The sequence below is a fragment of the Doryrhamphus excisus genome, linkage group LG19 (genome assembly GCF_037039965.1).
Source record: "Doryrhamphus excisus strain RoL-2023G ecotype Guam linkage group LG19, RoL_Dexc_Guam_v1.1, whole genome shotgun sequence".
In the NCBI taxonomy this organism is placed as follows: domain Eukaryota; kingdom Metazoa; phylum Chordata; class Actinopteri; order Syngnathiformes; family Syngnathidae; genus Doryrhamphus; species Doryrhamphus excisus.
This window is the reverse complement of record NC_136375.1, coordinates 11,368,387-11,391,944: the sequence shown is the minus strand read 5'-3', so window position 1 is coordinate 11,391,944 and position 23,558 is coordinate 11,368,387. Positions and strand designations below refer to the sequence as shown.

The window sequence follows — 23,558 nt, the reverse complement described above, 5'->3', positions numbered from 1 at the left end:
TCTTTGTGTGAAGCAGCCAAAATGGCCCCCACAAGCACAGATACTGTATGTCCCTGCAAGGTGATAATGTGACACATGAAAGATAGGAAGACAAGAACACACACACACACATCAGTCACCCCCTTTCAGTGTTTGTGTGTTGTTATTGTTGTTTTTACACAAAGTACCAAAGGTTTTTTGCTACAGGACTGGTTCAGTTTCAGTCAGACTCCCTCCCAGTTGGACAATGGATGATGTACTGGGAGCCAGAAAAGCAAGCTGACTGTCTGTTTTAGGTTGTCAAACGCACCAAGTCTTTATTTTTTATTATTTTTTTAAAGAGTGTGAAAAGTTCATCTCGTCCTTCCCGGGGTACGTCCCGTAGCGTTGTAGCTAAATTAAAGCGAGCCCCTACCGCTGTCATCTGCTCACCTGTAGGCCCTGCCAGGCTGCGGTCATGATCTTTGACCCCAGCACAGATGGGTCCGCATAATAAGACACGCCGTTTTGGACGCGTTTTGATGGGAGGGACGTAGAAGACGTGGAAATGTCTGCATGCTGGGATGGACTCACGGTGACCTTTTTTAGAAGCTGCGTAGTGCTTTTATGTGTGTGTGTGTGTGTGTGTGTGTGTGTGTGTGTGTCGCTACTGTAAACAAACAGTGTGCATTGCTGGCCTGCAGCCAAGGCCTGACCCCGTGCCCCCGTGTATGGCAGCATGCATGAATATGTAAGACCTCCTGCCGCGCTCAACACCGCCGTACAGACACGCAGCATCGAGAGACGCGCTTTAAAAAAAAATGCTGCGTATTGTTTTCAACCACACGCTGCTTCCGTGAAGGGAAAGTCAGCACATTTACGCACAAAAAAGACAACTTTACCCTTCCACTGTCTAACTCTTTTTTTACTCATACAAGTGTTGATTATTAAAACATAAATACAATCTATGGTGTCCTTGGATGCTGCCATGACACATGGAAAGACATTATGGACATACTTGGCACATTTTCATGCACATGCATTCATGTACTGGGCAAATACAGTACATGCCAGCAGAGGTCAGCATCTACTGGTAGAGATGGAAGATGGGTCATTTTGGAAGTAGTGTAACCATGGCAACCAAGACCATGAACATTTGGAGCGGTCTAAACATAACCAGAGCATACAGCTGACAGTAGTGGGTGTTAAATAAATATAAATAATATTTATATAACCCCGTGCATGCGTGGGTTTTCTCCGGTTTCCTCCCACATTCCAAAAACATGCTAGTTTAATTGAGGACTCCAAATTGTCCATAGGTATGAATGTGAGTGTGAATGGTTGTTTGTCTATATGTGCCCTGTGATTGGCTGGCGACCAGTCCAGGGTGTACCCCGCCTCTCGCCCGAAGACAGCTGGGATAGGCTCCAGCACCCCCGCGACCCTCGTGAGGAAAAGCGGTAGAAAATGAATGAATGAATGAATATTTAAATAAGGGCTGCACGGCGATCGAGTGGTTAGCGCGTAGACCTCACAACTAGGAGACTTGAGTTCAAGCCCACCCTGGGCCATCTCTGTGTGGAGTTTGCATGTTCTCCCCGTGCATGCGTGGGTTTTCTCCGGGTACTCCGGTTTCCTCCACCATTCCAAAAACATGCTAGGTTAATTGGCGACTCCAAATTGTCCATAGGTAGGAATGTCAGTCCAGGGTGTACCCCGCCTCTTGCCCGAAGACAGCTGGGATAGGCTCCAGCACCTCGTGAGGATAAGCGGTAGAAAATGAATGAATGAATATTTAAATAATACAGAGGGCTGCACGGCCGTCGTGTGGTTAGCATGCAGGCCTCACAGCTAGAGGACCTGAGTTCAATTCCACCCTCTGTGTGGAGTTTGCATTTTCTCCCCGTGCATGCGTGGGTGTTCTCCAGGTAGTCCTGTTTTCTCCCACATTCCAAAAACATGCTAGGTTAATTGGCGACTCCAAATTGTCCATAGGTATGAATGTGAGTGTGAATGGGAATGTGAGAGACAGCTGGGATAGGCTCCAGCACCCCCGCGACCCTCATGAGGATAAGCGGTAGAAAATGAATGAATTAATGAAATAATACAGAAATATCAATAATGAAATTAATAATACTATACTCCAATCTGAAATGAATGAAGGTACAGTACAATACAGTACAGTACAGTATGTAGAGTATACGTATGACATATGTGCTGCATTAAGATCATATTTACTCCCTTCCTACTTCCATCCGCCAAATAGTCTTCATTTCTCACATGAGTGCCTTCCTTATCATCCCACATCGCCCTCCCGTCCCTCAGCACCTGCCCCCGAAGCCGATAAAACACCCAAATATTCTGTTAAACATGGACGGCCTCTGCCATGTGCTCGCTCCCTGCAATGCCTCCTGGGTAATTATGGTAATAACTCAGCCGTCAAGAGGCGAGGCCGGATGACGAGGTCGCGCCGGCCGGTCGGATCAGAGAAGGAAGGAAGGAAGAGAGCGGCGGACGGAAGAGTCGCGTCACCGTTGGGGGGGTCAAGGTGAAAGCGGGCGACGGCGCCTCCCGTCTCCATATCCCATAAAGCTTTGCTGTCAGAGCAGAGGACGTTGGATGTATGTGGACATTGGCGCTGATCTGTCCTCAAGATGCTGATGACAAGTGTCCACGAAGCGCCATTGTTGATTTGCACAGCCTTGACTGACACACCCCATGGGAAGGTCAAAGGGCGACATGCTATGGGGGCGTCTGCCGGCCCTGCTTGCGCTAGCTATTCTTCATCATCATCATAATTATGACTTTCATATGTCATCATTATGATTTTATGTCAGAATTTTAAAAATTTTAACTTTTTATCTCCTAATTTGGACTTTCTTAACACATAATTGGGATTTTATCTCATCATTTTGACTTATCTCCTAATTATGACTTTTGTATCTCAGAATAATTTTTTTTTTCTATGATTGATTTTCTATCTAATTCTAACTTTTTAGCATATAATTTGTCATTTTATCTCATAATTCTGATTTTATGTAATCATTTTCACTTATGTCTTAATTATTACTTTTGTATCTCATAATTATGATTTTTTTTCCATGATTGATTTTCTATCTAATTATGACTTTTTATAGCATAGGTTTGACATTTTATCTCATAATTCTGATTTTATGTAATCATTTTGACTTATCTCTTAATTATTACTTTTGTATCTCATAATTATGATTTTTTTCTATGATTGATTTTCTATCTAATTATGACTTTTTATCGCATAGGTTTGACATTTTATCTCATAATTCTGATTTTATCTCATCATTTAGATGCAAAATGTCAAATGTCTCTTATTATGACTACTATATTGAGTAATGGGAGTGTAAAGGTGCCTATAGGGGTGTTATGTCATGTCTTGAAGGCTCTAATAATGCTAAAAAAACATATTTACAAGGTTGTAAACAGGTTTTCTGTGCTCAACCTACGAGAATATTCCATTTCTAAATAAAGAAACCTGCTTGGTGGAAGTTCACGTATCATGGTCAGGTCTGGAAGTATTTTTGGGAGTGGTATTCTTGTCTTATTTATCACTTTCTGGCCTTGGCAGAGGTCTGTGTGTTCTGTGCAAACAGCGTTGCCAGGCCACTTGTGCCATTATTTTTTTATGATATTCTCCATAGTGTTGAATTTTTATGCACTTGTGTTATTTTTATGCACTGATCCACAAATGTGTCTCCCGCCCCGCTCCATTGAACCCGTGTTCTTGCTCACGTAGACTCGCACCTACTTTATCTGCCGCCGTTTGTCTGTCCGCCCCTGCGGTTTTATTCCCGACCCCCCCGACCTGCCAAGCACTATAAATATTTATTTGCGTCAGCTTGTCGGTAAAAATAACCGTATTACAATGGAGTGTCCTGGAGCAGGTCCAGGAGTGTCAGCAATCCAGCAGGTCCTCGGAGGGCGCCGGGGACCCGTGTGGCAGAGATATTGATAGCTTTGTGGTTGGCATCACTTAGCCAGGCCATCCTCTGGGTGCTGGGGTGTATTTGTGGAAACAACTTTGGGATGATGCACAGTTGGATCTGTCGTGACATCCACAAACGTCATCCCGACATTTTTATTTTTAACACATGCAGGAATCAGAATGTTGGAGGCTGGAATGTTTACTGCTGAGCCAATCTACTCGATGGGGCCAGTATGAGGGTTTTACCAAGCCTCACTGTCAAATCAGGTAGCGAATGAGTGCTGTTTAAAGCAGTTCGAGACCACCTTGCACCCACATCGTTGACATTTTGCCTCAATCCCCAAACTCATGTCTTGCAAGGTCAATATACCGTAATATAATGCATGTGTTAGCATGCTATACTTAAAGGGGACCTATTATGCTCATTTGTCGGCCTTTTGTATTGTGTTGTGGACTCCTATAGAGAATCTAGAAAAAAAAAGCTTTCTAGATCTTCCAGAATCTGCACCTACTCCAGCTGTATTTCTTTGGATTTTGTGCTTCCTGTGAAAGCGGTCTGGTTTAATTTATTCCACGCTGGGGGTAGAGAGTGTATCTGGCCTACAGTGCACGCCCATATAAGTCAGCCCGTCAATCTGTGACATCACAAATCAGGGCTCACTTCCAAATGCACAAAACTCATTATCTGAAACTTTGGCATGGTTTAACACCAGAATACATTTATAAGTCAGAAATGTGGAAAAAGCATAATTGGTCCTTTTTTAAAGCAGTGGCCATCGCTTGTGTCCATGCTGTGATCTCCATAGACTAGTAGGAGTTAAAGGTGACTGTAGGGGTGTTATTCCAAGTCTAGAGGGCTCTAACAATGGTAGAAATTGTATTTAGAAAGCCTGACACAGGTTTTCACAACTATGAAAATATTGAATTTATTAATGAAGCCTATAGTATATAGAATTGCCTGTGGGGATAATGAGTGTTGCTATGGCGACAAATGATGCGTAGTGATACCCGACTCTGTTTTCTTTGAGAATGTATCAGTTTTGTTTAACGCACCAGCAGATATCAAAACTGTCTGACTTTTTTTTTTCCTTTTTGGGGTGGGGAGGACAAGTCTCACCCAGCAACTTGTGCCTCTCCTCCTCCCTAATCGCCCCGCCCCCTCCACCCGCAACCTTCCACAATGCAATAAATGTCCGGCTATCATTTATTTTAATTCACTCCCTCCCCTCCTGCACAGATGAAATGGACTGGTAACCTTGTAGGACAAGGACGTGCATGCCGTCTGCCGTCACTGGCTGACTTATGCTCCATTCCTCCAACATTGGGAGAGAAAGAGAGAGGATGATGAAGAGAAATAGTCTGGCATGCAAATTGCCCACTGCCATGTCCAATGAAGAGGCTCGGGGTGGAGGCTGTCACCGTAGGAACAGGCGGACGGGGCTAACGAGGCCGGCCGAGGGAGGAAAAGGAGAAGACTGTGAGATTTATTTGGCCAAGTGAGGCCTTGATGAGTGGATTATGTGGAGACTAATGAGTGAGTCGGTGTAGGATGTAATTGACCGAGGATGAGAGCCACTTTGGAGGAGCGGTGTTCCGCTGGAAAGAAACTACAGGTGTCTGCCTGCAAAAGTCTTGAAATTTGTGAGGAAAGCTGGATTTAATTGTATTTTATTGACCACGGAAGGGTGCCGGTGTCGGCAATACAGTTACTCAATAGGATACTGTCATGTACAAGAATGAAAATAGAACAATGCCTTGCTTTTATCCTTCTGGTTGTCTTCAAATATTATCCCAAACTAGTCCGTAACAGCGCACAGACTCCATGACCCCTTAGTTTGTCCCAAACAGGATTTTCTTCTTTAAACACATCATGTTTAGTACCTCCCCACATGTATGTAAACGGGTTCCAAAATGAAAACATGAGCAATTTCATGTCAAAGTTGGTGGATGTTTTTTTGCTGACTATGAAGAATTAATGTCTGATTCCATCAGTTTGAATCGGAGTCAGTGGAGAGTCATGACCTCTCCAAAAACCAAACCTTTCCTTAAGACTGTTGTGATGCTGACAGGCGTACACAGAAAACAACATGGCATTGGGTGTCCTTGCAGGAAGTCGAACTGGTGTAACGCCACAGCTTATGGGGCCACATTTCCTGGGGAAACACATTTTTCCACAGGTTACTTTGTACAGGTAACATAGATTTATGGAGACGGTTTGACACTGGAACGGATGAAGTCCTTATAAATATCGTAAGTTGTGTTTAGCATTCCCATCCATTATCATATAAATTTCTATGTTAAATACATTTAGTAAGGCTGCATGGCGGCCGAGTGGGTAGCACGTAGGCCTCACAGTCCTTTTTGAAAACAGTTTGTTATTTTAGTACTAGGCAATATCGTATGGCTTTTGGCTGCTATAATACACTGTCACCGGTCTGTGTGCTAAGGCCAAACCATTTTATACAAATAGGGTGGGGGTGGTTGGTCAATATGGATGTCTTCTAGCTCACTCATTAATGATGTCAAGTTTAAGACAATGGTGATCAATGATGCAGAGTCAGGAAAACTGTTGATCAGCTCACAAATATGATTAGTAAAATATGATGCAGGGCTGCACAGTGGACAAGTGGTTAGCATGCAGGCCTCACAGCTCGAGGAAATGAGTTCAATTCCACCCTCTGTGTGGAGTTTGCATGTTGTCCCCGTGCATGCGTGGGTTTACTCCGGTTTCCTCCCACATTCCAAAAACATGCTAGGTTAATTGGCAACTCCAAATTGTCCATAGGTATGAATGTGAGTGTGAATGGTTGTTTGTCTATATGTGCCCTGTGATTGGCTGGTGACCAGTCCAGGGTGTACCCCGCCTCTCGCCCAAAGACAGCTGGGATAGGCTCCAGCACCCCTCGTGAGGAAAAGCGGTAGAAAATGAAATGAATATGTTCTCCGTCAGGTGATAAAAGACAGCACTCAATTAGCAGTGGAAGCATATTAGCCACTAGAGGGCAGTATTCAACTGCTAGCAACGTATTTTCCAACAGCAGAGGTCTTCACCAGCCACAAAAGAAATAAATAAATCAAATAAATACATTCACAAGAATATTTCTACACTTGTCTCCACATTTCTTGACCCATATTTATTTTTACATTACAGACAGAATTACACAATTCCAATTACATGACAAATAACACATGTTTTTGCCTTTTTCATCTTGACTTTCATCTTGATATTGTATATTTCCCCTCAAATATTTATTAAATCAACCTCTCAGTGCCCCGCTTGTTTGCTGGATGCAGATCCTCTTCACGTGATGACATTTCCTTTTGTGCATCCATCCTGAGGGAACGTCCATATCGCGTCCATTCGTGCAGCTTATCTTAAGTGAGCCGCACAATGCACATTTAAAACAGGCCGGGACACAAATGGGATTAATGCTTTCGATTCGTCGTCTGCAGGCGTTTTCTAGCTGTAATGTTGTTTTGGGTAGATCTCCGTGTACCATGTTTTGTGTGTGTTGAGGGGATACACGGAATGGGGGAATGTGATTACACATTGGCCCCCGCGTTGGCTGTAAAGGAATCTCATTTGCTTGATTTTTGATGGCTTTGGTGGCTTTTGTGGACTGGCAATGCCGAGTGGGACTTTCAAAAGACATAAACATGCTGAATACTGTGGAACCTTTGCACTCGGACACCCCATGCAGGATAACATATTGGGGGGAAATGCTTCTAAAGTTAAACAAAACAATCCAAGTGCTATGCTTTTTCTATGACTTTGTTTTTGTTTTTTGTTTTTTACGAGTCATACTCCAAAATAAATACAAGAAGAAGAAAAAGTAGACTTGGGTGCCGGTGAAGAATGTTAAAATGGGACTCAAACATTGACGCTATATATAATAACTGTTTCATAAAAAATGTTGCAGAAAATGGTATCATGCTAGGCCTCACAAGTGCTTTTTTTATCTTGGAATTTTGTGACTTATTCCAAACTAAAATATAGAAGAACACACTTCAAAGCAGAGGTTAGCTTCTTTTTACACTTAGTATTTCATCGTAGAAGTTAGCCACACTTCCATGCCAGTTGAGAATGTTACATTATTATTAGAAGTAGAAGAGTAAAAAATGTTTTATGATGGTCATGAGTATGATCTTGTTTCCTAGCACCAATCCAAATTATGATTATCATAAAGGTACAGTACCTGTATATCTGGTGCAATTGTGCCGAGACAATACAGGAAGGTGATGTGAAATATCTATTAAAGGGAAAGGAGTGTCTCTAACAAAGATGAATGAGTGACATCGAGCCGGCGCGTGACAAACGAGTGTTTTATGACACTCCCGAGGGGTCCTTATCTCTCATAACCCCTGACCCCTTGACCTTTTCTAAGCACAGGGGCGATTAGAAGTGGCCGGCCAATGAAATTACTGCTAGACTATGTTCATTAAGTTTTGACTTAAATATAGATATGTTTTTTAAACTGCAATGAATATACGTGAAATAATGTTGAATGCTAATACTACAGTTGTATACATTTGAGCATATATACAAAATACTCTTTGAGTTTATTACTGAGTAATTACTAAAGATGTCATTTCATGATCTCTTCAATGGAGACCTTTAGCACCTTTTCCTTGCTTATTGTGATACACACCGCCCTCCCCCACCAAACACCCCCGCCCCGCCCGCGTGCCTGTCCTCGGGCCTGGTGCCCCAAGGGCTCATGGGATGGGAGCGCTCCCTGGAGCTGTCTCTTTCACCGCCTGAGAGACAGAAGCAGCATCTCTTCTCCGTGTGCTTGAAGTGACTGGAATGGAAATATGCATAAGTGGGGAAGGCATAGTGGGACTTGGGGGCCTGACAAGTACAAATATTTTAATAACAAACACTTTTCACTGTTTTTCCTGCAGTAAGAGCACCTGACTTATTATTATTTCACAGCCGGCGCTCATTCCCGTCTGCATCCTTTGACTGCGTGTTTTTTTTTTTTTTTTTTTTATTATGCTGTGGAAAGTTTTTCCAGGCGATATGTCCTTTGGAGAAGTGTCGTTAATCAAAAGTCAAAGTCACCTCAGATCTCACATTAGAATAGGCCAGTTTAGCTGCAGCTGAAATTGCAGCTGACCCCTTTTTGCCCCCAGCACTTATTCAAAATCAGTCGCACGGCCATCGGGGTGGGGTTGGGATGGGGGGTGGGGGGGCTAAAACAACTAAATAGAGTGAGCTTGCGAGAAGCTAGAAATGCCCAATAAAGCAATGTCAACTGGGGGTTTCTTGCTGCAAATCTAACTTACATCTTTTGAATGTGCTGCAAATGTAAATGATACAGAGCTTTTATTCCAAGCAGGAGCGCTAAAAGTACATGGGAAAACATCCCAGTTTAGCGTGAACATGCAACTCTGGCTCTGGCAATGCAGACCTACCAATATGTACACATTTATAGTACTCAACATGCAATTTGACTCTCCATTTTGTTGCATTTTCCTGGTTTCATTTTTAAGTTCAGTCTGTGCAGTACAGTTAAATGAATACATATTATCTAGTAATACTAAAACTAATACAAATACTAATACTAGTTTCTCTAGTATTTCAAATCAGGGGGATTTCTGTCCCCTTAGCTTGCACGCTAGCAACCAAGTAGTGAGATACTCAGTCAGCAAGGAAGCTACCCAGTTAACCAGCTATGTAGCTTGATTGACAGATGGATGAATAGCCAGTTAGCTAAATGGATAGCTATCTAGCTGGTCAACTTGTGAGCCAATTGGTGAGACAGACAGAATAATAAAGACATACTGTACACAAGTGGAGGTTGAGTCCGTAAAGTTGAACAAGTTCAGATGTTGTTAGGGTTTTTTGTTTTTTTTTTATGTCTCCATAATGAGCTGTCAGTCATTTTTCAGCCGGCCAACAACTTTCATCTACTCTGATTCTTCCCCCGGCCTCACCCATTCATCACTCCCTTCCTCTCCTCCGCCAACGCCCCGCCTCGTTTATCACGTCCGCGGGAATAGAGTTTCTCCAGCTGTCAATTTAGGAAATGGAGTGACAAGCCAGACCCCGGGGGACCTCGAACGCTAATCTGCCGCCTGCACATCTCCAAAACATCACGCCTGTTACACACTCCGGAATGTCTTACTTCACCCCGAAATTCATCACGGAAGTCAACAAACGTCAAACAGCAGAGCGCTCCTGTCATATAACAGGATCTTGGGGTGGCCTTTGTCAATTAGTTCTCTTGTTTGTTTTTTTTATGGCTGCCCTCAGTCTCTTCTTGGATAAAAAAAAATCTATTTCATATCCCAATGACTTTTCTCAGTGTAAATTTGAACTGAGAGACTTTTCAAAAAGTTGAGTGGAAATGCGTGCGAGTGAAGTGTCAGGTGCGTTGATGGCTGACAGCGTTGATGAAGCAAGACAAAGGTCTCTGTGTGTCTGTACTCTGCTCTATGATCTTATTATCTGTCAGCCAATTTAACAGAGAGGCCTTCAGGGAGTGACAATGGGGATGCTGGGGACGAGGAAGACACACACACATATATATACACACACACACACACACACACATTTGCTCTAATTCCCACTGACCTCTGCAGCCTCCCCACAATGCCTGTTTTGGTATTTGATGGAAAAATCGATGTTCTTTCTGGCAGAGAACCACCCCTGTGAAGAATTAAAACAAGGCAAGTGTTGGTAGCGGTCACTCAGCGATGCCGCCGTGACTAAAAGTCATTTGCCTTTTTTTTTTTTTTTTTTTTCTTCCCCCCTCCATTCCATTCACATACCCGCCATAAAATGAGAAGGGAGACAAAACTAAAGAGTACAATTAAAGATGCTTTTTGTGAGGTGACATGCATGAAAGGCAGCAATCAATTTAGCAGCACAAACACAAACATGGACGCTTTGGAATTCTAATATTTGGGAGACGTGATATGTGAAGCACTGTAGTTTAAATAAATAAGAGTATTTAACACTTTATTTGGAATGTCAGCGCTAGGGTTCACTGACGCCCTTCGTTCTGCTATTGAACCAACACGCCCGGGTGTTGAGACAGATGCACAGAGTGAACCCTCTTGTCATCCAACCTGCTTGGTAGAGAAGGGGGAGAAAAATAATCATGCATTCACGTCAATGCATCGAAGCCAGCAAAATTAATTGAGTTTGTTTTTATTTATCGATCGCTTAAGATTTATTGATTATGGCAGGCCTAGTAGTTTGTTTCAAAAGTTAGGGTTATTTCTATAATATAATTTTAGGGATGGCCCATATTGGCCAACTTTGAATTTCTGATATCGATATCAGCCGATACTAAAACCGATATGTGTAACATAACATATCTCCTGTGGTGGAATGAACACATATGTGTTGTATACAGCATTTTTTAATATCGGTTTTCATGATCGGGAAAAACTCAGATACCAATATCGCATTTTTATGCTGATTATAGTTATCGGTTCCAATAATTCAATCAGACACAGTCATCTCTTGTTTGTAGTGGTTAATTGGTTAAATGAATGAATTCAGTAATTGGAGCAGAGAAATGCTAAATATGATTTTTAACATCATTAGATCCGTGTAGACTTTAATCGTAGACTGCAATAATTTTTCGGACAATCATTGTCCAGCAAAATGGCATTATGCTAAAATCCAACTTTTGTTGAACTTCTGCGTCATATCTTTCCACGAAAGGATGCTTGAACTCCTAATTGTAGTGCTTTTTGGAGGTTTGATACGTTGGATTTAGAAATGGTAACGACGGAAGTGTTCCCAAATGTTGCTGACAAGGTCAAAGAGTGTCCAGACAGACAGACCTCTCTCTCTCTCTCTCTCTCTCTGTAGCTTTCATGCCAGTCTTGAGGCCTTTTCTGAACAGATGTTGGCATCGCCAGCTGGACATACAGGCGACCTTGGGCAAATCTCAAAGGGTTCTTCTTCTTCTGTTGGCACCCAAAGTCTCCCCACCGGCACTGGAGAGACCCCCACTGCAGTAGTGTATAGATGTATAGTGCCGTGTGTGTGTGTGTGTGTGTGTGTCATTCAAGCTTGAGTGTTCAGGTAGCAAGCAGTGAATCAATCACATGGCCTGTGTAACAGCACGCTAAATGAAATTCAATGGACTGATGGAGTGAGTGATGGATGATTCACATACATACAGCCAGAATTAAGTGGTGGAGAAACACACAGAGTGGAGAAGGTGAGGGTTGGTTAGCTTTCCTAGTGGGTGTGTGTGGTTTAAAAAAAAAAAGTAGACGTGGGGCGCCCTGAGGAGAGGCTGCCCACATCTGCCCTCCTAGGAAGCAGCAGCATGCAAGAGAGTGTGTGTTTGCCATCTGGGCACTGGACTGCACGGTGAGCCAGGCCACTTTTAATCTGCTCAGCGCCACCCAGCAAGGTCAACGCTTCGGCAAGGACAGCCCCGCCGCCCCCGTGACACCCGACAGCGCGGGGGGTCTATCCATAATAGATAACAGCTGGCTTTAGTGTACTTCTTCTCTTTGCCTGGGGCAGCGGTGTCGGCCATCGTTCATTCCTACGCCCAGTGTCCCGTCCGTCCGTCCGCACTGGGCGTCTCCCCGGTAGCTACACGCCTCTTTGCCAAAATAGGACAGAAGGTGCTTGGACAAAAGAAACATTCATCTGGACGTAGTGCGGCGTGCCAACATCTACCTTCATGCATTTTAGCCCCCTTTAATCAAGCCTCCCATAACGGTGACCATCAATGCACTGCCAACATGCTCTGTATTAACTGTAACAATCCCAATCAAACTCATACTGTAGATATGGAAGCTCATAGCAACAAAATGTTTTTGACCTAAAGACTTCGACTTCGTTTCTCAACCGTTTTAGAACTTTCCATTGTCAAAATTCTCAACTCATTCATTCATTTTCTACCGCTTTTTCCTCACGAGGGTCGCTGGGGGCGCTGGAGCCTATCCCAGCTGTCTTCGGGCGAGAGGAGGGGTACACCCTGGACTGGTGGCCAGCCAATCACAGGGCACATATAGACAAACAACCATTCACACTCACATTCATACCTATGGACAATTTGGAGTGGCCAATTAACCTAGCATGTTTTTGGAATGTGGGAGGAAACCGGAGTACGCAGAGAAAACCCACGCATGCACGGGGAGAACATGCAAACTCCACACAGAGATGGCAGAGGGTGGAATTGAACCCTGGTCTCCTAGCTAATGAGGTCTGCACGCTAACCACTCACCCGCCGTGCCACCAAAATTCTCAACTCATTCGGGATATTTAGCCTTCCTGATACAGTGGCAGTGGTGGTTAGCATTGCTAGCATGCTAAAGGGGCATACTGGTATTTCTAGCTATTTTCATGGGTAGACCTCTTCTTTCTTTCGGCTTTTACCTTCAGGGGTCGCCACAGCAAATCAGTGACTTCAATTCAACCCTGTCTTCTGCATTTGTCTCTCTGACACCAACTACCCTCATTTTCATGGTTAGACCCATTATCTTTACAGGTGTTAGCATGCTAACATTAGCATGTTAGCAAAGATAATATGGTAATATTGGCACAGTAGCATTTTTAGCCATTTTCATAGGTAGACACATGTACTGTCGTGCTCGGTGTTAGCATGCTAATGTTAGCATTGGTAGCATGCTAACATTCGCATTTAGCATAGCTACAATGGTAATATTGGCATAGCAACATTTCTAGCTGTTTTCATCGCTACACTGTTACATAAACACATAGCACTATCATGCTAGGTGTTATCATGCTAATGTTGGCATGTATGACGCTTGGTTCTTTGACTGCTTTTCTAGTTGTTGCAATATTGGTGATAGCATTATTGCTTACTATTGAACACACTGTATGCTGATGTGAAATTAAAACACATTTCTGGGATGCGTTCAAGGGTGCCTTTTGGCACCAGAAAGGTTAAAAATCATGCACTGATACTACACCGATCGTAAAGTTTCATCTCTCTTCTGTGTGCCAACGTTCAAAGCAAACGAACCGTCCAGTGTGGATGGCGGCGTCCACGCTGAGCAGCTCTAACGGTCGAAGTCGTCCATCAAAGTGTGATTTCCAAGAGACAGAGAGAGCAGAGAAAGCGAAACCATTTTAATTGCAAATGACCTAAATAAGATTAGCGAGGTAGGCAGTCCGCTCCCTGTTAATTATCACCACGCAGTAGTCAATTAACAGCGCTAACGATGGGACACTTAGTGAGCGTTAACCCAATTTACCACAGCTAGGGAGAGCAGCGTGGGGCTAACGTAAGGTGGGGGGATTATCTGCATTACAGATGCTTAATAAAAAAATACATTCATAAATAAATACAAATAAAACCAATAGTGATGTAAAACAAATAAATGCAAGTAAATAAGAAATGACTGGAAGTGTTTTGGTTGTGTTGGGCACCATGTGTGCATAATGGGACTCATTCGCGGGGGTAATTAGCAGGGATGCTACTTTCCACTTAACAGCATTAGCCATGGCGGCCAGGATGGCGCGCTCCGATTTAACACTTGTCACTAGGCCTTGGCTTTGAGAGGCATGGGTGACTGACAGGTCGACACATTTAAGTGTCTGGTGTGTGCGGCTTTGTGCAAGTGTGTAGAGAGTTTAGTTTCCTTGGCAAAGGCCTTTGTTAGCGAGTATGCTACTTCCTTGGGTCATAGAGGATGATGAAACAATGTTTTTTTTTTATTCTTTTAAATTCTAATTCTTTAAATTCTTTTAAATTCATAAATTTCTATTATGACTCAAATGTCCTTAAACAAACGTGCAAAAGTTTTAGAGAAACCTATTTTTTGTTTTCTCTGTCCATTAGCTATGTTAGCTAGCAGGTTACTTCCTGGTTCCCAAAGCGGTCACTTAAGACGATTGGGTCGTACTATTTTTTATTATTGGGCAGGAACAGTTCTATTATGACTGAAAATACATAAAGAGTCCTGTGGGAAAATATTTTTTGGACTGTTGCGTTTGTGTGTAAGCTCGCAAGCTACTTCCTGGTTTGTGGAAGGCGGACTGGACTTAAGGCGGCGAGGAAAGGAAGAAAGGAAAAATTGGTGATGTAGTTTTTTTGCTGAATATTTCTCCAACATTTTTACCAAAGGCTGTGAGCGTTCCTTTTCCATGTTCATTTACTTTCACTCTGTGACATTCAGGCATGTTTATCAGACAGTCCTTGTCCAAAATGACATACGTGGCCCGCTAACATAAATCATCATCACGCGCTGGCCCCGCCCACCCATTTTCATCTGTGTAACTGGAGCTCAGAGCGTCAGCAGGAAGTGTATTTGTGCGAGTGGCGGCATATTGATCATCGATCTGGCGCCATCGACCCAAACCACCTTAAGTCCCGCCCCCTTTTGCAGGCCGCAGGAGGAATCTTTGCCCTTTATTTTCTATGTCTCTATATGTCTTTAGTCTTGTAACATAACTTTGTTTGTAATCAAATTCTTCAAAATATTACAACTTAAATCTTTTTTTTTCAGTCTGAGGTTCCCTGGTCCCACGGCTGCATAATCCTTCCAAGCGTTGAATTTCTGCCACCTCCTCGACCGCCTCCGTTGTTGCAGTAAAGCAGCTGTCTAACAGGTGTGTCGGCCCTTCTCTCCCCACGAGCCAAATGGCGTCCAATCAGCGAGCTAGCGCGGGGCGGGGCGGGGCCCGGCTGGCAAAGTTAGCTGGCGCTGACTCGCAAATCCTTTTGGCATTTTGGCGTGGCCATCGACCTCCCTCCATTTCATTTAAAGTTTGGCCCGCAGGAGGCGGGTTTGGCGGTTCATCGGACATATAACAGCTCTGTTATCTTTTATGTTCTATTGTGCACTCAGCGGGACACAACATTTGATTGACACTCTCATTTAACAATATGTGTATTGTAAACACTACCAAAATATTCCCGCGATCGCGTTTGGAACCAATTAATCGAGCTAAACAAGACACGGCGCTTATATTTTAGTTGTTTGAGTTACAATCAAATCATTCATTTTCCCACCGACGATCCACACCAAAGATTTATACTGGAATTACGTCTTGATTTCTTTATCCGCGCCACAAATGTCCACCCGTAAAAAAAAAAAAAAAAAAAGCCACGACCGTATGACGAGCAAATCGATAAACACGTAATTTACAAACTACAGGGCGGCTAATCAATGGGTGTAAAAGTGTATGAAATATACATTACAGCGACTCGTGCTACAGCGGCCAATATATGGACTTAAGATAAATGCCTGTGCCATTTATTTGTGTCACTATTGATTCTTCAATCTATCGGCTGAACCCCCCCCCCCCAGAATCGTCCGTCTTGTGCCGCTTCCTTTCCCTCCCTGAGCTGATTTATGGTCCCGAGGGTGGCGCCAGCTGCTGTTGGTTAAAGTCGCGCAGAGAGTGGAAGTAAAGAGGCTTTAATGTCGTTTTAAGAAGTCTTTTACTGGATTTTTTTAGGGAAGTGGACGGCGGCATGCTGTGCTGGGACTTGCACTATATCATCGTTTCATTTCAACGCGTATCTCTTTGAGCTTCGTGTTGAAAGGCCATACAGTCGTGATTAAAATACCAGTGATTGCTCTTGTTTAAATGTCTTTTTTTTTTTTTTTTTTGTCCAGCCACCCACAATGAGGCGATTGCGTGCTATTAGAATAACAAATGCACCGCGGTCCTGATTTAGTGCGGCGCTGGAGCCCCCTGATGTATATTAATAACACAACACGGCACCTCTTACCCAGAATTCATCATTCACTCGCGCTAAAAGACAGCGCAATCCTTGTTTTCGCTGGAGCCCGCATCCGAGTCATTTATTGTGTCGGCTGTGTCCACACGTCCTTCACCTTCCACGTGCAGTGCCACCTCCCATTATGATCATGCTCTTCCAACACCACTTCTTCACCAAGTAGTACAGTTTGCTTCGGTTTGGTCAGGGATTTAGTTTGTGTTCCAACCAATAACTGCTTTGAATGCCAAACACCAAATGACCGGAATGTCCAGCATTGTTTTCCTTTTGCCTTATTTCAACATATGGTACCTCGTCTTCAAACGACCCCTGACCCCTATTGGGTACTAGAAATGGTACACAATTTGTTGTGCTTTTGCAGGGGACACTGGCATACGGTATTTCCATGATCCTTTCAAATACGATTTTTGGCATTATTAAAACTCTCTAGACATGAAATAACACCCCTATAGTCACTTTTACACTTGCATTACCCAATATAGTAGATGTAATAATGGAAAAATAAGACTCACATGTTAGCATGCGTGGGTTCTCTCCGGGTACTTCCTCCCACATTCCAAAAACATGCTAGGTTAATTACCGACTCTTAAATTGTCAATAGGTATGAATGTGATTGTGAATGGTTGTTTGTGTATAAGTGCCCTGTGATTGGCTGGCGACCATTGGTGAAGTCACCTGGGATAGGCTCCAGCATTCCCCCGCAACCCTAAGGAGGATAAGCGGTATATAAGATGAATGGAAGTTAGCATTGACAGTGTAGAATACTACACTTTATGGTTAAAGAAAGACTTCAATGGCTTCAATTAATAAGCAGTGAACATTCACACAGGAGCTGCTGTCGGCCACTCTCTACACTGCTAAAGTCGAAATATTATTAAAATTTCTTTTAATGGTGTGTTCTGTGCACAGTGTGAATGACTTAGGTTTGATTGATGAATTCAGGAATAAGATCCGACTTACCAAAAGTGGAGTTATATCACAGTCTAGGAGCAGAGCTCATAGGTAACCTGAGGACTACCTGTATTTTGTACTACGTTGGTATATTTGGACTATTTTTACAATTTTAGCATAAGATTTTGGGACACTTCTTGATGAGAATATCACTTTCTGTCTTCTTGCATTTGATTTTTTTTTCAAGCTGCTAAGTAATGTGCAAAGCATTTGCATTTCATTCCCTGGCATGAATATTTTTTAATCATGTTCCCGCGTGGCCCTGCCCAGCGCTCTTGTTTAAGTCAGGCCAGCGCTTCTTATTGAGTGAGTGGTGTGCGGCTTCAAGCTGTAAGTGATGACTGCCGCTGACGGATTGTCCTCTGCCGCACCGGCTGCTCCCACTCCTCCCAGACACAGCAGCCGCCCCCCCACCATCTCTCCCTGAGTGGACGTGAGGGCTCACCCGGCGGTGCAAGACGAATAACACCTCCGCCGGGCCATCAGTCCATTCCGCAACGAGGCGGCTTACCTTTCAGTCGATGGCAGTCCGTGTAGTGTAGAGTCAGCTTCCTGTGGCGTCCCCTGACTGTCATTGATGGCCACTGTCATAATGGAGCACTGCTTAGTATGCTTGGCCAGGGTAAAATGGTGTCATATGTACGGATACCCCATTGGGTACATGACATTTGTGGTAAACCCCATGGATTGTGCTCAAAATACTTTGGTAATACTATAATATCAAAGTTTTTCATCCTTGAACAAATGGTTTATGAGTTGTATGCAATGAGTTGTCCAGCAAAGATGTTTTCAGTGATGGCGGCCATGTTTTTTTCTACCAATCCTGGTCAAATTTTACACCTTAATGTGTGTACTAAATTTTGCAGCGATTCAGCTTAACACCTTAAAGCAGGGGCTGTTTTTTTCTTGGCCTCTGGCACATTCTTAAAAATACTGTATTTTCCGGACTATAAGTCGCACTTTTTTCATAGGTCGGCTGTTCCTGCGACTTATAAATGAAAAAAACTGTTTATATTCCATAAACACTGGACACCTTTTCTGTTCATGTTTATTTTTTGTGTAGCTGAATAACCATTGTGTTAGCATATCTTACACATATTCAGCCTGTTCTCTATTCTTTTATTGTTAGAACCTGCCTTCCAAGAGGACGAAATGTCGGTTTTGGTCAAGTAGTTTGTAAAATAAATTATCCGCAAAAAATGCGACTTATACTCCAGTGCGACTTATGTATGTTTTTTTCCTACATAATTATGCATTTTTGGCCTTTTGTGCGACTTGTAGTCCAGAAAATACGGTACATTCTGGAGCTACTGCCACTGCAGCAATGACCAAATTATGACAAACTACTGTAAGTACTGTAGTTATCATGAGCGTGCCTGATACTACATGGTCACAGTATGTCTGTAAAACCTTGTTGGAGGGTTTTGGAGGTGTTTTAATAGGCTGAAATAGGTGTTCTCCATTATATGAATTGATGAGCTGCCAATTTTTTATTTAAATATATAGTGTGTTCTGCAGAGGTGTGTGAGAAATTTCAAGTCCAAATTATGGCGTTCAGGAACAGCGCCACCATGTGGTGTATTTGTCCTCTTGGAAGGCAGGTTCTAACAATAAAAGAATAGAGAACAGCCCTCTAAAGATAAAATAACACAACTCACCAAACAGGGCGGCACGGCGGTCTAGTGGTTAGCGCGCAGACCTCACAGCTAGGAGACCAGGGTTCAATTCCACCCTCGGCCATCTCTGTGTGGAGTTTGCATGTTCTCCCCGTGCATGCGTGGGTTTTCAACGGGTACTCCGGTTTCCTCCCACATTCCAAAAACATGCTAGGTTAATTGGCCACTCCAAATTGTACCTATGGACAATTTGGAGTGGCCAATTAAAATTGTACCTATGGACAATTTGGAGTGGCCAATTAACCTAGCATGTTTTTGGAATGTGGGAGGAAACCGGAGTACCCGTTGAAAACCCACGCATGCACGGGGAGAACATGCAAACTCCACACAGAGATGGCCGAGGGTGGAATTGAACCCTCGGCCTCCTAGCTGTGAGGTCTGCGTGCTAACCACTAGACCACCGTGCCGCCCTGTCCCAAAGATAATAGCAGCAAATGTTTTAAACACATTTTCACGCGGTTTCACGGTTCATGAGTAGAAGGTTCCACTAACAAATACACACAGTCTGTAAATCAGCACAAGTGTGCATGATTTCCCTCAATGAGCGTCGTGTTTTAACGCGATCAAAAGCGATCTTTCAAGAAAGCGAGACAGGGGAGAAAGACAAGTAAATGGCTTGTCTTCTTACTCCACTCTGCTATTACTCAGGAGGAAGGTGGCGCCATGAAAGATGAGCTTCAGTTGATAGACTCGTGATTCGTTAACTTCACAGGCACTCTCGGGGAATCCTGAGGCCACGCTCCCCCTGCCGCCGCCCTGGGCAATTATTCTCTTTTTGAAATTCAACATGCACATGAGAGTGTGTGTGTGTCTGTGTGTGTGTGTGTGTGTGGCTGCTATGAATGCAGGTTTGTGCAGGATCTGCATGCGTATCCCCCTAACTTATCTTAAAAGCGCCCAAATCCGCCGGCGCCCCATAGCAGCAGCAGTCAAATACGCTAACATCTAAAAGCTCTGCTACCTAGTGGTGGCTCGCTCCATAGATGAGACCCTCCGAAAAAACTGTGAGCTGACAAAGAACATACCTTCAATTAGCCAAACCATTAACATTTTAGAGGAAGCCAGTGTTTGGATCCCTTGGGCTTCCCGTCACTCCCCCCACTGATGTCCTTTTCATATTCAAATACACAACTTAAAAGTGCACCATATCTAATCCAAAAAATTGGTCTTTTAGTTGGAGTTAATGCTTGGAGGTGTAAATGCCAGCTGATGGAAGAAGAAGAAGACGAGTTAAACAATCATCATCATCATCTCCCGTGAGCCCTAACACACAAATCTCCCAGAAAGAAGCCTCGGTGGTATAGTCTTTTCTAATTTAGAAGGCGATTAGTCAATCAAACCAGCCTGCTTTCATTCAAATAAGGGTTGCTTCAGTGGATATGTGGTTTTTATGCTGTGTCGGGCTCCTGGCCACTAATGATTTGTTCCATTTTGGGGAGTCCGGCTGCAGAATTGACAACAACACAGTCATCTGCATAGAAACAGGAGTTCAGAACATCATCGCCATCTATAGCCCTGCCATGCATGTTGCAGTCGTCCTTTGCTACATTGCGGTTGAGACATGGCGGCTTCACTCTATTGCGTTTTTTTGTTGTTTTGTGGTTGAATATGGTCTATTATGAGTAAAAATTTAAAAAAGCATATTTTAGCAAATTGTACACAATCTTGTCCTGAATTAAGCATTTTCATACATAAATATGGCTAAATGAAAAAAAGTTAAATAACTTAAAATAGAAATACAAGGGAGAGAGAGCATTCAAATTGTGAATGTAGGGTTCTACTTTAGCCACTAGGTGTCATTAACTGTTTGGTGAGTTCATTCATTCATGCATTTTCTACCGCTTTTTCCTCACGAGGGTCGCAGGGGGGTGCTGGAGCCTATCCTAGCTGTCTTCGGGCGAGAGGCGGGGTACACCCTGGACTGGTCGTCAGCCAATCACAGGGCACATATAGACAAACAACCATTCACACTCACATTCATATCTATGGAGTTCATACAATTTGGAGTCGCCAATTAACCTAGCATGTTTTTGGAATGTGGGAGGAAACCGGAGTACCCGTTGAAAACCCACGCATGCACGGGGAGAACATGCAAACTCCACACAGAGATGGCCGAGGGTGGAATTGAACCCTGGTCTCCTAGCTGTGAGGTCTGCGCGCTAACCACTTGACCGCTGTGCCGCCCTGTTTGGTGAGTTGTGTTATTTTATGTTTAGAGGGCTCTAATAATGTAAAAAAAAAAAAAAAAATTCTAAACAGGTTTTCTATGCTAAGCTTATGAAAATATTACATTTATTAATACCGGATCCTATTTGCGGAAATTCACGTATCGTGGTTTGGTTGGGAACCAATTAACCGTGTGATACACTATACAATTGTACAGCATTTATGTAGATTTGGTTGTCGTCCCATAAACGTCCACTACGACGTGCCTCTTCTTCTGTGAATATCATCAAATGATCCGTTGTCAGTTACTATTATTACGGGGTGTCACATGAGTAAATATTTCATGACGCCATATGCGGTACAACAAAGGCACCGAATTGAGACGTTGACTGACTTAAGGGGAAACGCCGCCTGAAACGTTGAAATTATGTATTGATTTCCTGCTGTCTTTCGCCCCAGTGCATCCGTGTAATTGCCTCTTTGCCACCGCGGCCCGACCGCGGAGGTATCACAGCCTCTCGGAGAGTTGGTTAAAAACAGCTCCAGTCCAGCGAACGACTTGTGTTGCGTGGAGGGTTTTTCCTCCATCGTCAGCATCGACACACTGCTGAGCCCTAACTTTTTTTTTTTTTTCTTCTTCTTTTTCAGGGGTTTGTCCTTCTGTCGGGTCCCACTTTGGTGCACAGGATATTTCAGGAACGTCTGCAGGGGATTTCATCACATCTGGCACAAATGTCCACTTGGACAGGAGGAGGAGACACTGATTTGGGGTCAAAGGTCAAGGTTGGTGTGACCATGCAACATTTTATTTTTTTATGGGGACCGTGGCTTTAAAAATAACGTATAAAGGACGCACAAATTATGTTCTATCAGTGGAAACGGCATAGATCAAAGATCTGTAAGACCTCTGCTCCTAATGTGGTAACAGCCTGACTCCGCCACTAATGATGGGACTGAGATCATGGCCTTAAGGCTAGCTGGGCCCTCCCTTTGAGATCGAGTGAGAAGTACTGTCATCCGGGGAGAAACTCAGTGTAGAAGCACTGAGAGGAGCCAGATGAGGTGGCTTGGGCGTCTGGTCAGGATGCCTCCTGGAAGCCTCCCTGGGGAGGGGTCCGGGACAAGTTGGTCTTGGGGAAGAGCCAGGAAATGGAGAGACTGTGTCTCTCAACTGGCCTGGGGATCCGCCGGAAGGAGCTAGACCAGGAGAGGGATGAATATGGGCTTTCCTGACCTCGGAAAAGCAGTAGAAGATGGATGGATGTCAAAATTTTTTATGTAAAATGACTTTTTTAATCTAGTAGAACTTGTGGCCTTTTTAAGTGCACAATGACAAAGTACTAAATTTGTGGACTCCTGATGCGGCTCTTAAGCTCTCTCAGGATGCTCGGCCTGTCTCCAGAAAATAGAAGACAATGAAATTCTCCTTAAGAAATGTCTTCTATTTAGGACAATGAGTCTTGTGGGATTTCCTGGAGTTTTCTTTTCAGGTGAAAGCATAGTTGAACTACCTCTTAACCTGACACAATGGTGGAGTCCTGTAGCGTGTCAGACACAAGACACCAAAAGCGGTTCAAAAATGGATTCGTATTCCGCTGCTGTGTCATTGTGTGACTCCGTCTGTGCTAAATTGCTCCTGCGGAATCCAATAGTGTTTTCTTTGCTTTGCTAATTATTAATTACCCGTCTCCATGCATATGTGTTTATTCCTAATTGCATTTGATGGATGACTGGCAGCTCTGACACCTCATTAGAGCGGATTAATTGAACGACACAATATTTATGTCTCGCGCAATGACCAGTTATCCCGCCATCTATCAGCGGGATGATCTCGCTGATTGAAAACCACTGGTCCGTGTAATCCTAATTATTTGGAATTAGAAGGGAATTTATGGCTTCTCGTGGCGTTTTCTGTGATGACGGCAAATTGGAAACATTAACTGCATAACGAGGGAGAAAATGAGGGGAAGACACAATCATGGAATTAATGTGGGTGAATGTCGGAGAGAGGGGGGGACGCTTCAACGTATTAAACAAACCAGGTGCGTGCCTGAAAGACCTGCAGGGTTTTTTTTACTTTACAGGGATAAGTCTAAAAATCCATGACGGGATCCATTGTGTGGGATTCATTCTTGATTCCGTTGATTTGGG

General features: G+C 43.6%; 1 protein-coding gene across 3 annotated transcripts in view; it reads left to right on the top strand.

Annotated features, from left to right (window-relative positions):
* The window catches only part of esrrgb (estrogen-related receptor gamma b), a 71,084-nt gene that overhangs the window by 4,934 nt on the left and 42,592 nt on the right, over positions 1-23,558 (top strand). For 2 of the 3 annotated variants that reach the window (XM_078799266.1, XM_058056915.2), the window contains exons 2-3: positions 15,374-15,476; positions 22,056-22,190. Coding sequence is in view for 1 of the 3 variants with exons in the window: in XM_058056914.2 (XP_057912897.1) it covers positions 22,056-22,190 (135 nt within the window). In the remaining 2 variants the exon portion in view is untranslated. The remainder of the gene's footprint in view (positions 1-15,373; positions 15,477-22,055; positions 22,191-23,558) is intronic. The other variant, XM_058056914.2, reaches the window with a different exon arrangement.